Raw genomic sequence first — 18822 nt, forward strand, 5'->3', positions numbered from 1 at the left:
AATAATGGAGGAGGGGCGGCTCTCCAGCTTGTGACATTAAAAGAGGCTTGGCCAGACATATCCTATCGTAAGGAACCCCTGTCATCAAAGGGCGCGACGTAGGATCTGAACAATCTCCCTTAATGCTCCGGCTAATGTAATGGAGGCTCCTTCCTCTGCTCCCTGCTCGAGCCCGAGACCTCAGACATCGGAACACCCGACCCCCACACGGGGAACCTGAGCTGCGCTGTGGTGACTGGCGTAACGCTGCGCCCGATACGCCAACCCTCATTTGAATAAGGACCTGGTTTTTGTTTTTTAATAATGGACTGATGTTAACAAGCACGTTAAGGGTCCATCTGTGAGATGAAGTAATTAACCCACATTTGAATACAAGGGATGACTTGTACCGGCGCTTGATTCTCAGGGGAAATGGATAATCATCCTAGTTTAAGGGGGGGAGAGGGGATGGATAATCATCCTAGTTAAGGGGAGAGGGGATGGATAATCATCCTAGTTTAAGGGGGGGAGATGGGATGGATAATCATCCTAGTTTAAGGGGGGGGAGGGGATGGATAATCATCCTAGTTAAGGGGGAGAGGGGATGGATAATCATCCTAGTTTAAGGGGGGGAGAGGGGATGGATAATCATCCTAGTTAAGGGGGGAGAGGGGATGGATAATCATCCTAGTTAAGGGGGGAGAGGGGATGGATAATCATCCTAGTTAAGGGGAGAGGGGGGTTATAGATAATGATATGGTAATTAAGAGGAGGCAAGGTGACTGCTCGCATGGCCGGAGCAACACTGCACACACGGCCGGAGACATGCACGAAGGAGGGATCGTGCAAAGAAGAAGAAGAAGAAGAAGAAGAAGAAGAAGAAGAAGAAGAAGAGGAAGAAGAAGAGGAAGAAGAAGAAGAAGAAGAGGAAGAAGAAGAAGAAGAAGAAGAAGAAGAAGAGGAAGAAGAAGAAGAAGAAGAAGAAGAAGAAGAAGAAGAGGAAGAAGAAGAAGAAGGGAGAAATAATGGAAAAGGAAAGGAAAAGAAACGGAAAAAGAAATGAAAGGGAGATAGAGAAAGCGAAAGACAACCCCCCCCCTTACAAAACATTGAAAAAATACTAAATACAATGAAGAAAAATAAAAGTGAAAGAACGCACGACTGGAAAAAAAATAAACCTTGAAAAAATATCAGGGGAAAAAAGGTTTAACATGTGTGTAAAGTGATATATATATATATATATATATATATATATATATATATATATATATATATATATATATATATATATACATATACATATATATTCTGGGTAGTTAGGCTCCTCTGCTCCGGGGTAGGAGAGAGCCTGAGTTCCCTGCGCCTGCCCGGAGCGCCGCTCAGTTCTGAGAAGTAAAGAACTGCGAAAATATTGGCAGACAGACTTGCCGGGTATGATCGCTGGAGGGGATGATTCTCATCATCCATCATCATCATCCATCATCATCATCATGACGCCGGGGTCTTAATAATTATCATTATGATTCTTTTTCTTAATGCGTTCGTTTACACGAAGTTAGTGTGTGTGTGTGTGTGTGTGTGTGTGTGTGAGAGAGAGAGAGAGAGAGAGAGAGAGAGAGAGAGAGAGAGAGAGACTAGATACTAGTTTTACAGTCTTTTTAAACTTTTGTAATACTTTTTTTTTACGGACTCCTTCGTTAGTTATTCATTCGAGTCTAAAGTTCTGTGAACGCTTTGCGTAAATGGATTACCTCGAATGGCCTGACCACAGGCACGCTGCGGGGTGGGTGGGATGGCTCACAGCCTGGATGCGTAGTGCGAGAAGACAAAAGAGAGAGAGAGAGAGAGAGAGAGAGAGAGAGAGAGAGAGAGAGAGAGAGAGAGAGAGAGAGAGAGAGAGAGAGAGAGAGAGAATGACAGTTAACACCACTGGGTGGGTGGGTGGTGGAGGATGGTGGTTTTGTCTCGCCTTCCACACAAAGTTTTCTACCTATCTACAAATGAGTGTGAGAGTTACGTTACGTTGATTCTCTCTCTCTCTCTCTCTCTCTCTCTCTCTCTCTCTCTCTCTCTCCATTCCTTCTCTCTGTCCTCCTGTGTTCCTCGATTTTATTGGGTCCCATTCTCTCTCTCTCTCTCTCTCTCTCTCTCTCTCTCTCTCTCTCTCTCTCTCTCTCTCTCTCTCTCTCCTTCCTATCCTCTGTTCCTCGCGCCTCGTCCTCAGCGGCTGACGCAGGTCCACACGTCCACCCGTGTCCCTCAAGAGGTCTTCTCCCTGACGCTCAGGGAGAGCGGTGGGTTAAGCGCCCTCAATTCACTCGCTGCACACGAATTTCCAATCCCTCCTCCTCCTCCCTCCCGCTCGCTAATTAATGATTATCCCTTCCTCCCCCTCCCCCCCTCCCCCTGTGTAATCCTATTCAGTGGCTCATTAGCAATTACCCCGTCATGCAGGGCCTATTACCGTGCCAATTATCCCATCGTGCAAGTCCTATTTCACGTGCCTATTAACCTTTCGTGCAGGTCCTATTTCTGTGCCAGTTACACCTCTCATGCAAGTTTGTGCTAATTACCCTCTCATGCAAGTCCTATTTCTGTGCTAATTACCCTCTCATGCAAGTCCTATTTCTGTGCTAATTACCCTCTCATGCAAGTCCTATTTCTGTGCTAATTACCCTCTCATGCAAGTCCTATTTCTGTGCTAATTACCCTCTCATGCAAGTCCTATTTCTGTGCTAATTACCCTCTCATGCAAGTCCTATTTCTGCGCTAATTACCCTCTCATGCAAGTCCTATTTCTGTGCTAATTACCCTCTCATGCAAGTCCTATTTCTGTGCCAATTTCCATCTGATACCAATCCTATTTCTGTGCCAGTTACTCCCTCACGCAAATCCTATTTTTGTACCAATTTGTCTTCTTGATAGACAGGCTTTGTTTCGTAAGTTTATAGACTTAGTGACTGCTCAACGGACTACCGTAACAATTACCTCATTAGCATAATTACAAGTCAGTGAAAATTAATTTTCCATTAAGAAGAGCTTTTTTCCTTTCATTCATGGTGTGTACTCTGGTTCTTCGTTGATTACAAAATCATGCGTTGTTCATGGATGTATGTTGTAGGAAATATGTATGACGTTAAGAAAAAATGTGTGTGTGTGTGTGTGTGTGTGTGTGTGTGTGTGTGTGTGTGTGTGTGTGTGTGTGTGTGTGTGTCAATAAACCACTCATACACACACGAGAGAGAGAGAGAGAGAGAGAGAGAGAGAGAGAGAGAGAGAGAGAGAGAGAGAGAGAGAGAGAGAGAGAGAGAGAGAGAGAGAGAGAGAGGTCGGGTGGGGGGGAACTGACGGATGGGTGGATATATAGGCCAGACAATGGAGTTTTTTATCACCATAATTGACGAGTGTCGACATAAATCCAAATATTCATAGACATCTGTCGATGAACCTGATAAACGAAGAGACTCTCTGAACTGTTTCGTTTATCAAAGAAACGAAATTATATATATATATATATATATATATATATATATATATATATATATATATATATATTTTCCCTAACCCTCTCACTTTGCACACCACCTCGACCAAAACACCCTATATCTGCCACTCTAAGGTTTGTTGAATGTGTTTGATGATAGAGTGGCAGATATATGGTGTTTTGGTCGAGGTGGTGTGCAAAGTGAGAGGGTTAGGGAAAATTATTTGGTATTCAGAGAAGAGGTAGTGAAAGCTTTGCGGAAGATGAAAGCCGGCAAGGCAGCAGGTTTGGATGGTATTGCAGTGGAATTTATTAAAAAAGGGGGTGACTGTATTATTGACTGGTTGGTAAGGTTATTTAATGTATGTATGACTCATGGTGAGGTGCCTGAGGATTGGCGGAATGCGTGCATAGTGCCATTGTACAAAGGCAAAGGGGATAAGAGTGAGTGCTCAAATTACAGAGGTATAAGTTTGTTGAGTATTCCTGGTAAATTATATGGGAGGGTATTGATTGAGAGGGTGAAGGCATGTACAGAGCATCAGATTGGGGAAGAGCAGTGTGGTTTCAGAAGTGGTAGAGGATGTGTGGATCAGGTGTTTGCTTTGAAGAATGTATGTGAGAAATACTTAGAAAAGCACATGGATTTGTATGTAGCATTTATGGATCTGGAGAAGGCATATGATAGAGTTGATAGAGATGCTCTGTGGAAGGTATTAAGAATATATGGTGTGGGAGGAAAGTTGTTAGAAGCAGTGAAAAGTTTTTATCGAGGATGTAAGGCATGTGTACGTGTAGGAAGAGAGGAAAGTGATTGGTTCTCAGTGAATGTAGGTTTGCGGCAGGGGTGTGTGATGTCTCCATGGTTGTTTAATTTGTTTATGGATGGGGTTGTTAGGGAGGTAAATGCAAGAGTCTTGGAAAGAGGGGCAAGTATGAAGTCTGTTGGGGATGAGAGAGCTTGGGAAGTGAGTCAGTTGTTGTTCGCTGATGATACAGCGCTGGTGGCTGATTCATGTGAGAAACTGCAGAAGCTGGTGACTGAGTTTGGTAAAGTGTGTGGAAGAGGAAAGTTAAGAGTAAATGTGAATAAGAGCAAGGTTATTAGGTACAGTAGGGTTGAGGGTCAAGTCAATTGGGAGGTGAGTTTGAATGGAGAAAAACTGGAGGAAGTGAAGTGTTTTAGATATCTGGGAGTGGATCTGGCAGCGGATGGAACCATGGAAGCGGAATTGGATCATAGGGTGGGGGAGGGGGCGAAAATTCTGGGGGCCTTGAAGAATGTGTGGAAGTCGAGAACATTATCTCGGAAAGCAAAAATGGGTATGTTAGAAGGAATAGTGGTTGCAACAATGTTGTATGGTTGCGAGGCGTGGGCTATGGATAGAGTTGTGCGCAGGAGGATGGATGTGCTGGAAATGAGATGTTTGAGGACAATGTGTGGTGTGAGGTGGTTTGATCGAGTGAGTAACGTAAGGGTAAGAGAGATGTGTGGAAATAAAAAGAGCGTGGTTGAGAGAGCAGAAGAGGGTGTTTTGAAGTGGTTTGGGCACATGGAGAGAATGAGTGAGGAAAGACTGACCAAGAGGATATATGTGTCGGAGGTGGAGGGAACGAGGAGAAGAGGGAGACCAAATTGGAGGTGGAAAGATGGAGTGAAAAAGATTTTGTGTGATCGGGGCCTGAACATGCAGGAGGGTGAAAGGAGGGCAAGGAATAGAGTGAATTGGAGCGATGTGGTATACCGGGGTTGACGTGCTGTCAGTGGATTGAATCAAGGCATGTGAAGCGTCTGGGGTAAACCATGGAAAGCTGTGTAGGTATGTATATTTGCGTGTTTGGACGTATGTATATACATGTGTATGGGGGGGGGGGGGGGGGTTGGGCCATTTCTTTCGTCTGTTTCCTTGCGCTACCTCGCAAACGCGGGAGACAGCGACAAAGTAAAAAAAAAAAAAAAAAATATATATATATTGGAAAGGATCACAATTTTGCGCGTGATCAAGATATTCCTATGAGTCCACGGGGAAAATGAAACACGAAAAGTTCCCAAGTGCACTTTCGTGTAATAATCACATCATCAGGGGAGACACAAGAGAGAAATATAACAATCACATGTTTACCAAATGGCGTCCTAGCTTCGTCTCTTCGATGTATATCAACTGACTGTTATACTTTTCTCTTGTGTCTCCCCTGAAGACGTGATTATTACACGAAAGTGCACTTGGGAACTTTTCGTGTTTCATTTTCCCCGTGGACTCATAGGAATATATATATATATATATATATATATATATATATATATATATATATATATATATATATATATATATATATATATATATGCCTCTCTATCCCTTTTAGACTGCTCTAAAAATACCAAACCAATTATATCATCGTGTCTCTGTATGTGAGCATCTTCATATGTGTTTAGACATGCCACCTGTCACTACCTGGTTCTCTTCCCTCGGGACTAACTGGCGTGACCTCTTTCTCTCCTCCCGCAGGTGACCCTGGAGAGCTGTCTAGGCCAGGACCATAGCGCAGGCGGAGGTAGGTGGCGCTCAAGCTCCCAGTCCGCTCGCTCTCAACATACCCACACCCTTGAACTTACAGAGCAAATCTTCATCTCCGACTCCAACAGCGCCTCCACCAAGGCCGCCGACGCCCACAGGTCCGACAACGGCCAGAGGAGGGCGCACCTCATGCAGGCCTTCAACGGCGTGCGGAGGGCTAGCGGCAAACACAAGCTCGCGGCGGCCAAGGAGAGAGGACCCTCCAAGTTCAGGCCTCGGCTGAAGCCGCGATTTCGCCGCGCGGAGGTCATCGAGAACCCGATCGATGTGTTCGTCTCCACCGCGTCCCCCGAAACTCGGAAGAGGAGCCAGTCCGACAGCCTCCTGAGCGGCGGCTCCATAAGCAACTGCTCCCTGACCCACGTTGAGCAAGAGTTCACGCAGAAGGAACTGTCGGAAGTGATGTCTCGGATGAAGAACATGGAGGTGTAAAGCCGTCCAGATCGACGAGGAGGAGGAGGGTGGAGGCTTCTTCTCCTCGCCGATGCTTGGCCTCTGGGAACTAACTGACCTTCTCAGCGCTTGGCTGTTGAGGCTCTTGTACGAGATTACTGACAGTTAAATAATGATCAGAGGGTAATGGGATCTGTCTAATTGAAGTCCCGGCAGCGAAAAAGAAAGCAATTTCACGTAACGTTCCCGTCTTTAGGTTTTCGTAGTTTTTGGCTTTGTCTGGACGGATCCAGACGGTGGGGTCAGTGAGGTCTTCTCGGCCAGTCTCTTAAGGGAAGGGATATTCCTCTTTTTAGTTTCAAAGAATTAAATGCTAATCATTCTGTTGACGAGAATTTTAATCATGTTCTCGACAGTGTTCAAGGGAAGGACAATCGACCAGTATCTTCCAGGTTCTGGTTTCGCCATCCAGGTTTCCGACCGGCGACCTTGTGTCGGGGTTTCAAATGCCGAGAGTTTAAACTCAGTTGGATGATAGGAACTGAAGTCTCAAAATGTCACTATTTACCTCTGGGAATAAGAATCTTAAAGTCAGAGGTCATTAAAAATCTTAAGGTCAGAGGTAATGTCTTTGGCTCTTAAGGCTGTCGTAAAACTGAGGTTATAACATCCCTGGCTTAAGACTGTCGTAAAATTGAGGTTATAACATCTCTTATGGCTTACGAGTCGTCGAAGTCAAAGCACACACAGGGCAGTCGCATCTTAAAGGCCTCAGTCTCTGATCTTGGACTCTTAACAACAGTTCAGGAGCATCGAAGTCAGAAAACATACTTATCACTTGCTAAATACTGTCGCTGAGGTGGCTGTTCATCAGTGCTTCAATATCTAATGACCACAACATAGAGGTATAATCCACAGTAATGCATCTATACCGACCTTGGGCGCCGTGAACCACAACGTACTTGACATTTGCCACGATCACCTCGCCTCGATCTTACCTCGAGTCCTACTGTCTTCAGCTACTGCTGAAGGAAGGACATCCATCAGCCTCCCTCTGGATTCCCTCTTAGGATTCTAATCTCAAGCCTTCCTCGCTCTGGGAACATATGCCTTCTGTAACTCTACGGTGATATCATAGGAAGAGGACATTTTGTCTAGGTAGATTAGGTTAAGGAGGGTTAGAATACGCGATCAACAGAGTCGAACTAGAGAACTCTGACCACCGTATTCGTTGATACGAACTGACTAGGAGGAAGTGACTAGTTACAAATAAAATTATAACGAACGCCAAGACACCGGTAAAGGTATAAATATTTACGAGTTTCCACAAAAAATGTGAACATTATCTAAAACATTCCTAGGTCGAGAAAACATTTTGGAAATCGCAGACACGAATTAATGTATCAGATATTTCCAAAAATTAAGCCACAGAGAGCTGCAATCACGGAAAAGGTATGATATTTCAGGAAAATCTCTGCCAATTTGTCCCTCAACTTTCCGATGATGGCGCGAGAACAGAAGGCAATTGTCTGTGAAAGACTCGCTCATGATTTTTTTTTCTCCTTTTCTAAAAGAAAACCCTCCGTATTTACAAACCTTAATCATGCGCAGGTAATGTGACAGAGGCAGGGCGAGCATTTGCAAGAGATCAAGGTACCATCAGTGCCATATATGATGTACGAGAGTTCGATGAATACCAAACACGATCAGCTTAAAGTTGACCCTTAATTTAAGGGATGGATTTATTCAAGAATGATTAAAGGAACAGATGATCATGTGCTAGAGACACGCCTATTCTCTCCGTCCGGCAGATAATAGGAAAATGATGACCACGCCATCGCTACAAAGGACAGCAAGAGATTTAATGAGGCCCTCCAAGTCGGTAGTGAGGCACGGAGTGGGAGGGCCTCTCCATGGTGCGTCGCGGGTTCGCTCAGTGGTGGGACGTCTTGCCCTCATAACGTCGGCGATCCAAACACGAACGACTTCGAGTGAAAACGACAGTGTGGTCTTCGAACTCTCCTGACGTGAGATGTCATCTGGTGTTGTTGTGTCGTCAATGTTGCTTCGTAAACAAAAGAAACTGGTGTTCTGTTCTCGGGAGTGAGTACCTGTGAGGTCCTTGGATATATCCGGACCACCAGTACCCTCAAAAACACTCCCCAGCCTCTGCCAGGGACTCCAGCACCCTTCAAGACCCCCCCTAACTCCGCTAGGAGCTCCACTTGGGCTCCATAAGTTGGCAGACGATAACTCATCTCCATCTTCTTACAAGTGACGTACTTTACTAAACCAGTCAATATTTTCATAACAGTATCTCTGTCTTCGTCAAACCGTGTCCGGAGAACGTTCTTTATGGATAGTTATCATATATCTGGCATATGTTACTCTGTTGCCAGGTTCCTCAATTTTTTTTATTTTTCACTGATGTATATATACCGTACAGTTAACAATGTCTTCTTCTGGGTGTTATCTTGAGCTGTGATGTGTCATTAGTAACAGGTGTATACGATGAACGCTTTCTATAGTTTCAAGAGACTGGAAAACTGCGAAAGGCGTTTTGGGGCATGATTTTTATAGTTTTCCAGGAAATGGAACAGTGACTCAAAGGACAAGGAAAGAATATATATATATATATATATATATATATATATATATATATATATATATATATATATATATATATATATATATATATAATTTATGACTAGATAGGATTCTTTTGAGCGGCAAGAAAAAGTGAATTATACAGGTGTGGTATACGAGGGGGGGGGGTCCTCTCTAGCAGCAACCATTACAGGGAAATCAATAGCACTCCTTCACATCCAGAAGACCAGCACAAGACGTGTGAGGCATTGCAGAGCCTGATCACGTCGTATATTCCTGATGGTATTAGGCGTTGACCTCCAGGGCGTGGCACCACGTCCTCCTCAACGACCCTCGAGAACGACGACACTGTCCTCGAAGACGACGGCAAGGCGGTACGGACCGACCGAAGCCCCCACTGGAGCACGACGTCAGCGTCGTCGCGAACGACTGTACGACCTTTCGATCAGCACGACGGCAGGACGACGTTCCCTCCCTCCGACACAGTTTTTTGTCTTTATATAAAAGAGAAAAGTAAAAAAAAAAAAAAAATCCCTTTTTCACAAAAACGATTCCCTAAAATCGTCGCAGGAGAAATTACCGTTGGAAGAAAAATAAAAATATTGAAATACGAATGAAAAACATTTGTTTTTATGGTCACAATTACACTCAGATCTGAAAGAGAGAGACTGAAAGCTGGAAATTTTTTTTCTCTCTCTCTCTCTCTCTCTCTCTCTCTCTCTCTCTCTCTCTTTCAACCCGGATTCTCCACACACACACACACACACACACACACACACACCCACACACACACACACACACACACACCTGCACACACACACACACACACACACACCTGCTTCACTTCTGAATTTTTTTCATGGTTCTGAAGTGATCACACAGACTCGAAACGTTTCGAATCTTTTCATCGTGATGTGGGAGAGAGGGTTTTTCTTTTTTTCGTATTCTAACGTTATTTTGAATCACTTGGAAATTCCGTGTGTAAATGATCATACTGCGGTTGAAACGTTGCCGGAGGGAAGGGGGGGGGGGGATTACAGTTGAGAGAGAGGGGGATTTCTTCACGTACAGACGGTAATCTGTGGGATGTGGCTGGACTCTCCACCGCAAAATGTTGTCCTCAGATCAACGCTTTGAATTCGGCGACGCCTTGTACGTCAATGACGCCATTATTTTTTTTTAGGTAGTAACACGTCATTAAAAGTCTTACGGGGATTGGCAACAGTTCTACACCACTTGAGAGGTACTTCAAACCCAAAGGAATAACAAAAAGGAGCTTAGAATATTTTTTTTTTACTCAAATATTCATACGAAAAATTCCTAAATCTCTCACACATAACTGACAATTTTATGTCTTTTTTTCTTTTCAAACGGAGTGGAAGCGTCCTTAAGCTTTATAACACACACACACACACACACACACACACACGAAGTACAGTGGTTAGTATCGCTGACGCACGGAACCCACCCTGGGTTCGAATTCTGGGCGCAGGATTAGATCCACAGCCCATCCCAACTACTCCTCTTCCCCTTGAATCTGGTCGATAAATGGGTACCTAGCTTAGGCTGATGTGTGTGTGTGTGTGTGTGTGTGTGTGTGTGTGTGTGTGTGTGTGTGTGTGTGTGTGTGTGTGTGTGTCCATATAATATTACAGACATGGTAAACATATGCAAGGTTAAGACACGAAGGCAACACAAGTGTAAAACTCTCCCCGTATGACACAGACAGTAGTCACACATGGTAATCACATACACACCCACTTGTTTATGTGATTGGAACCTCTAAATACAGTTCACAGGTAACTTGAAACCCCTCTGGGAGAGCGGGGCGGTATAACTCGAACCCTATACCCTTATCACATGACCTCCTTGACCACCGAACCCCACACCTATAACCCGCGCTCGTGCACTTTTACCCCCACGTATTTCGATTTTACTCTTCCCTCCCGCGTCGAAAATCGAGGCCACTGATGGTAAAAAGGAGAGTGTGGAGATCAAAGTCAAAAATACGTCCTCTACGATGTAGTCGCCTGAGCAATTACTGGAGCATAATGGCTTCACAGCTGCAGACGAGGCGGATCAACGCCCTGTGTGGCGCAGGCGTTTGATGTCTTCGCGTCGAGAGAGAGAGAGAGAGAGAGAGAGAGAGAGAGAGAGAGAGAGAGAGAGAGAGAGAGAGAGAAGAGAAGAGAGAGAGAGAGAGGAGCTTGGCCGCTCTTTGTCTCGCTAAGGATGGTGACATTACCGGGGGATTCTGTCACACTGGCTGGACTTATTCCTGAAGATTAGGATGTGTGTGAGTGTGGTACATGACAGTGTGAGTGTGTGGTATATGGCAGTGTGTGTTTGTGTAGAGGGTCTAAAAGGGACGGGAGTCTGCGCTTGCAGGATATCGTCGGACCAATCTCCGAGGCGGGTCTGAATGAGGTAGACTATGGTTTCCTCTCACACATTGATGCGTTTCTTAAAACAGCGTTGCCACACATTACCCTAGGGCTAGGCACGCATGCATCGATCAGCAGGGTTCTAGACAATGAGAGTGATCAAGCGAGGCTTTTAGTGGCATCGACACTCGCTAATCGAGTCATGGAGAGTCATAATTAAACGACCGAGTCCTAGATCAGTAATGGCACTTATCTGTTAACACTCGTCACTTCGGGGGCCTTTGACTGTAATGACATTCATCCACCTCTGGTCGCTAGACACAAGATTGGCGCTAATCAAATTGATCCTACACATTCACGACCCGGTAACTGGATGTAGGACAGTTGCGACAATCGGATCGTGTGGTCCTGGGCAATATTGCGATACCGGCCGACAAGAGTCCAGAGCAATGTTACGTGGGTCCTGGACAACGCACCGATGAAGCGGGTGAGATGAGGAAGTCAATTAACGATCAAATACAATTGATTCTTTTTTTTTCCATTCCATTTTTTTTTTTTTTTCATTTCGGCCGAGTACCTGCGGGGATAAAAACAATAATCCAACGTTAATATGAATTATGAAAGACTTATAGACTACGTGAAGAGAGATCATATTTCAACGGTATCTCTCTTGGGCTAAAGCCACCGTTTAACTGGCTACAAATCCTCCTTAGCTAAAGATCGTCTCCGATCTCTCGACATCCGTCCAGCAGGCACCGCAGGAGTAATCCAATATAATCAATGCGGTGTGTAGGAAACCTCCAACGCCCTCTGGGGCCCGAAGATCCGTTCATCAACGGATTTAACGGGATGAGTCCAATCGAAAGTTCCTATTATTCATTTGAAGGAATATCTCCGAACGAAAATGCCATTCCATACGAGAAGCGAGAAAGTAGACCGTCTTACATCCAGCAAGGGCAGGTCAAGGTGCAATAGGTATGCTGTAGAAAAGAGGGAGAGAGAGAGAGAGAGAGAGAGAGAGAGAGAGAGAGAGAGAGAGAGAGAGAGAGAGAGAGAGAGAGAGAGAGAGAGAGAGAGAGAGAGAGAGAGAGTACGTATTCCCTCAGCATAAGGGAGAGTGGGGCGCGATGTTATGTATATTGCGTGGAGGAGGATCTTGTCTGGACAGCCACCTCCCCTTCGAGGCGACAGGCCGCGTCAAAGCCACCATCAGGAGACAAGGCCCTCCCCTCCTCAAGCTGATGTCCACATTTTATGATTCTCTCTCTCTCTCTCTCTCTCTCTCTCTCTCTCTCTCTCTCTCTCTCTCTCTCTCTCTCTCTCACACACACACACACACACACACACACACACTGACGTATACGGGGTGTCTTTCATCCCCCGTGGTTGGGGAACGAGGTAGAAAGACGACTACGACCCACGTATCTCCCGCGTGTCTGAGAAGGACGACAAAAACGAACAGGTGGGTCGCTGAGGGTGTGGTTGGAGGTAGTGTTGGAAATCATCCCCAGGTGTATCACATGATTTTCTAAAAAGTGTAGGGCGGCAGCGAGGAGCCAAGCGACGATTTTCCCCCGCCCTGGCTCGGTCGTCTGTGTGTGACGTTACCTCCCCAGCGGCGGGAGGGAGGGCTTGCGAGTGTAAGGAGACTAGAAATATACGATTCGTGACGTCAAGAGGAGCAAGAGAATGCGAAGCCCTCCGATTCTCATTAAGGAGATATGCCAAGCAACAAGGACAGACCCGGTTCGATAGATATCTATTATTCGATAACAAACCAACAGAGGGGAATTGATAGACCGATAGATGCACGGCAGATATGAAACCGAGTCGATGGAGGTGGATCAACAAGGATAAGAAAACGCAATGGACGTAATGAAAAAAAATATATGAAGGATATAAAGAAAATACAAAAAAGAAAACGCAATGGACGTAATATAAAAAAAAAAAATGATATAAAGAAAATACAAAACAAGAGGAAAATATACGACGAACGCCAGCAGAAGGTGACTGAGAGGGCCAGATGAAGCATGACTGGAGGGATAAAGATCACGAGGGGTAAAGATTACCGACACGCACGTGCTGAACGCACGACTGGGAAGGAAGTATAAAAGACGAGATGAGAATGATCAGAAACGATGGACGTACAGACGGAGTAGAGTCAAGAAAGGTACAAAGATGATGAAAATGAGTGAAAACGTGAGGCACAGTAAGGAGGTGACGGGATGATTCGACACTGAGAACAAGCTTGCAAGTTCAGTCAGGGAACCAGAGAACATCTGCAGAACACAAGCAAATAAAACAGGTTCAAAATGCTGGTTCGTTTCGGAATTCCGAAGCTTCAATTTCGGCTTCGTCAGCTCGGGAGCGCGAGTTCAAATTCCAGGGGGGTTGGGGATGTTCAGTTGGTGCATATGACATCTTTAATTAAGTAAGGACGGGAGCTCCATAATGCTTAGCGATGCGTGACTGGATGAAGCAATTGCTTCATTAGGGAGACGCGTAGTAAAGGAGACTGTGAACAGGGGGGTCGAATCCAGCGAGGTGGGTGAAGCGGTGTCATTTTGGGTGGCCGTGAGCGAGGCAGTCAGTCCTGATGGTGACGATGAACCGAAAAAAAAAAAGAAAAAACTATCCACTCGAGCGAGTCAGTAGAGCAAATTCATTTGGGCTGAAGCAAATGATTGTTTGTGGGGAAACAAGAATTAAAAGTCAGTGAACTGGGTCATCGATGCGACGGACAGAGTCACAGAGAACAGAACGATCATTTCAAATGAAACCAGCGAAACGATGGGTTCGTAGCGGAGTCGTAAAATATCAGGTTAGAGCACGCGATTGTTTTTCACACAATAGAGATAAAAGATTCGAACCGTTTCACACAGTTGTGAGAATTTCGGAACGGAGATACAGGAGAGGGTTTGTGAGACCTTGAAATAAGATATGAAAAATAATAGGCATAGGAAAATAAACGGAGAGAGAGAGAGAGAGAGAGAGAGAGAGAGAGAGAGAGAGAGAGAGAGAGAGAGAGAGAGAGAGAGAGAGAGAGAGAGAGAGAGAATCCATAACAAAATGGGGACAGAAAAATAAAAATCTATCCCACACTGACAATACAACATCCTCATTTCTACCTAACATGAAAAACGTATTATCAGTTTCAGACAAGATGAATACATATCGTAGCTTCTAACCAATTCAAAAACTTGATCTAACATCGTCATCATACATATCTCGTATTAAATCAACCTCACTTTTACGTCCTTTACCTTAAACCTTAAGTGTTCGTTATGTTCGCCACAAGTGTAGTATCTCGCTTCCTTAACCCGCACAGCATCTGCTCTTTGAGGCAAGACGATGTATTGCGTCGGAAGTGCAATACCTAGCGAGAGGCTGAGGATCTCGTGTCTCCCCACAGCTCTAGGTCCTCGCTACCCTGCGAGCTCACAAACCCCGCTCTACAGCCCGTGGAAGATGGTGACAAGCGCGCTGTAATTCCTCTTAATAAGAAGTCATGACAATTACGTCCGAAGAAGAACTCCTCCCAAGTGCGCGACATCACACGTCCCAAAACCCCCTGAGGATATTGTATCCTTGTTGCCCGGGATACCTGCAGAAGCAAAGGGGGGGGAGAGAAAGGATGATGAAAACTGAGACAAGGACGTGGGAGAGATCCTGACAACAGCGACCTACACAGTGTCCAGAAACGTCCTCGCGGTCAGTATTAGTCAGTGAACCCTGGATAGGTAGGTAGCGGTGGGGACTGAGGCTGTCCCGGAGGATGTGGAAACCAAGGGTGGACTTCGATGTCGACCTTCGTCCGTTGCAAAGAAAATATCTACAGTTGAGAGTGGGAGTTTTCAGTATATTCATTTCACTAAACAATTATTACGTTATGAATCATGTGGAGAGTTGGACCAAATTGGATCAAGAAAAGTCGATCGATTTACATTCATTCTCATTTCGTTATGGACAGGAATTATTAGAACACACACGTAAATTGAACAATAATCAAGCAAATTATCATAATGAAAAAAGCTATAACTATTACATTAGTGGAATGTGGCTTGGTCTGTCCGCAGAGTTGTGCGTTCAACGGAGCGTAGGTGCATGAGGCCGTGGTCCTCTACGTTAGGCAGGTAAGGGGAGGGCTCGATCTGTGGACTTTTCGAGAACTTAGTGAAATGTGGTTTGGTGCGTCCGCAGACTGTGTACGCTTCATGCAATGCCTTTTTGAAGGCGTCATCATCATCACGATGTGTGGGCAGGTTGACACGCCAGGTATATGATTACCACACAGTTCTGTTGGTGCGGCGTCGTCAGAGCGATGTGCTAAGATTACGGTCTACCATCAGAGGACAAACGAGAGATGAGGGATTTTTTCTTCATCGCACACTCGAGATGTATACGACAGAAAGCGGTGTGCCCCGGTGAAAGACCAGCCTTTACTACAGTCGGTGTTGCAAAAGTGATAGGCTACAGGAATACGGGTTCACTAAGTGATAGGCTGCAGGAATGGGTTCACTAAGTGATAGGCTACAGGAATGGATTCACTAAGTGATAGGCTACAGGAATACGGGTTCACTAAGTGATAGGCTGCAGGAATGGGTTCACTAAGTGATAGGCTACAGGAATGGATTCACTAAGTGATAGGCTACAGGAATACGGGTTCACTAAGTGATAGGCTGCAGGAATGGGTTCACTAAGTGATAGGCTACAGGAATGTGTTCACTAAGTGATAGGCTACAGGAATACGGGTTCACTAAGTGATAGGCTACAGGAACGGGTTCACGGTTCCCTGTGCTAAAGAAGGAAGTCTCTAACACTCTCTCTCTCTCTCTCTCTCTCTCTCTCTCTCTCTCTCTCTCTCTCTCTCTCTCTCTCTCCTGAACTTCATCAGGTATCACTACTTCGCCTACCAGGTACCCAAGTGCTCACATTCCACACCCATCACTTGCTTCATCTATCAGTTCGCTACGGGTGTGCAGAAGAGTGTTCACACCTGAAACACGTCATGAATCCTGAAGCTGTAAATAATAATTTCTCTTCAGGCTGTATCCTTGAAACGCACGGCTTTTAATGCACCCTTTAATATGTTCCGGCCAATTATGAATGTCTCGTACATTTTACACTGAATCTAGATGGCTCAGTGTAGGTAAAAAGTTGGCAAAGTTCTGTAAATCTGGTGGAATATATGAAATGCTTTCTCATGTGCATGAACAAACATTGTCTGCAGCTTATTAACACGTTCTCGTAAGTGCGTCTTGCTGTTACACATGCGACTTTAAAACGCGACAGTGTGTATGAGGGATGCGCCGTGCAGGTATACACATCGCTGACATCAACATTTCGATAAATGTGCATAGATGTAAATTGGATTAATAGACGTTACATAAGAGAAGGGGGACGGATACAAAAACAAAATCCCCCCCTCCCACGTTTCCAAAATAAGAAAAATCATATTAGAATTGTTGGCGAGAGAGAGAGAGAGAGAGAGAGAGAGAGAGAGAGAGAGAGAGAGAGAGAGAGAGAGAGAGAGAGAGTTTGATCCTCTGCACTTTGACATTTTCATGGAGACCCGATAGCCATCATCCACAAAAGGATTTCAATAATTCATCGCAATAGTTCCCGACGATCTTTTCTTTTTTTTTTTGTTTTTTTTGCTTTGTTTTTCCAGTGTGACTTTACTGGACAAAGTTGACGTTTTATGAAGACCGCTCTGCTTTTCCGCTGGGAAATTATTCCAGAATAAGTTGGTCGAAAGTGAGCTGGAAATTTGTGGTTAAACTATGTGACTATTCTACATCTAATGCAATTGACGACAATCATTGGAATCACATGGACGAGAATGGAAAAAAAAAAAAGAAAAATGCTGTTGGGTTATATATATATATATATATATATATATATATATATATATATATATATATATATATATATATATATATATATATATATATATATATTACTGTTGAAGATTGTACCTCACTGAAGATTGATCTGACCTTGCGCTTTTGAGCCTTCGTTCCCAATTATGATTTGCATCAAATAATCGTACAGTTAAAGGGAGCACTAGCGGCTTCCTATCTCTTGAAATATTTTCTGTTTTGCGACATGCAACTCACTGTAGAGTTTTCCTAATCTTCCCCTCATACGTGGAAAGATCATCAGAGGTCCACGAACTTCACGAACAGCATAAATCGTTCGGGCAGTTCCGGCCTGAAGGAATGGATTGCACCGACTTGGTTGTCTCCTATGGACTGACGCCCTCATACCAAAACGAATCCGGATCCTAATATCACCTGATAACGAACGGTAGTGGTGGACAGTCTAGATATTTTGGAAGCCAACCACCTTAAACTCCCTGTTGAAAATACAACAATAATGGGAACCGTAAGAAACGGGGGCAGCAAGAAACAGGAACAGTAAGAGACAGGGAAAGCAAGAAACAGGAACAGTAAATAACGGACATACAGAAACGGGGACAGTAACAAACAGGGACGGTACGAGACGGAGACAGCAAGGAATAGGGACAGAGAGAGAGAGATGAGCACACGAGCCACCAGTTTAAGAGCCATCCCTGGGAACATCTGTACGATCAGAACTCTTCCCAACTGCTTCACAATCATAGCCAGACTCTGCATCGTCTTGTGACCGAGACTACTGCACACAGCACGAGGCTGTACGTCATCAAACCTTGTACACAGCACGAGACTGTACGTCATCAAACAATGTACACAGCACGAGGCTGTACGTCATCAAACCCTGTACACAGCACGAGGCTGTACGTCATCAAACCCTGTACACAGCACGAGGCTGTACGTCATCAAACCCTGTACACAGCACGAAGCTGTACGTCATCAAACCCTGTACACAGCACGAGGCTGTACGTCATCAAACCCTGTACACAGCACGAAGCTATACGTCATCAAACCCTGTACACAGCACGAGGCTGTACGTCATCAAACCCTGTACACAGCACGAGGCTGTACGTCATCAAACCCTGTACACAGCACGAGGCTGTACGTCATCAAACCCTGTACACAGCACGAGACTGTACGTCATCAAACCCTGTACACAGCACGAGGCTGTACGGGATCAAACCCTGTACACAGCACAAGGCTGTACGTCATCAAACCTTGTACACAGCACGAAGCTGTACGTCATCAAACCCTGTACACAGCACGAGGCTGTACGTCATCATACCCTGTACACAGCACGAGGCTGTACGTCATCAAACCCTGTACACAGCACGAGGCTGTACGTCATCAAACCCTGTACACAGCACGAGACTGTACGTCATCAAACCCTGTACACAGCACGAGGCTGTACGGGATCAAACCCTGTACACAGCACGAGGCTGTACGGGATCAAACCCTGTACACAGCACGAGGCTGTACGTCAT

The 18822-nt window shown here is 45.0% G+C and overlaps 1 protein-coding gene across 1 annotated transcript in view; it reads left to right on the plus strand.

Annotated features, from left to right (window-relative positions):
- The window catches only part of LOC139753410 (pyrokinin-1 receptor-like), a 432787-nt gene extending 423750 nt beyond the window's left edge, over positions 1–9037 (plus strand). The window contains 1 exon segment of the mRNA XM_071669882.1: positions 5971–9037. Within this exon segment, the coding sequence (XP_071525983.1) occupies positions 5971–6471 (501 nt within the window). The 3' untranslated portion in view covers positions 6472–9037.
- The last annotated feature ends 9785 nt before the right edge of the window (positions 9038–18822 follow it).

Source organism: Panulirus ornatus, chromosome 14, assembly GCF_036320965.1.
Source record: "Panulirus ornatus isolate Po-2019 chromosome 14, ASM3632096v1, whole genome shotgun sequence".
In the NCBI taxonomy this organism is placed as follows: Eukaryota; Metazoa; Arthropoda; class Malacostraca; order Decapoda; family Palinuridae; genus Panulirus; species Panulirus ornatus.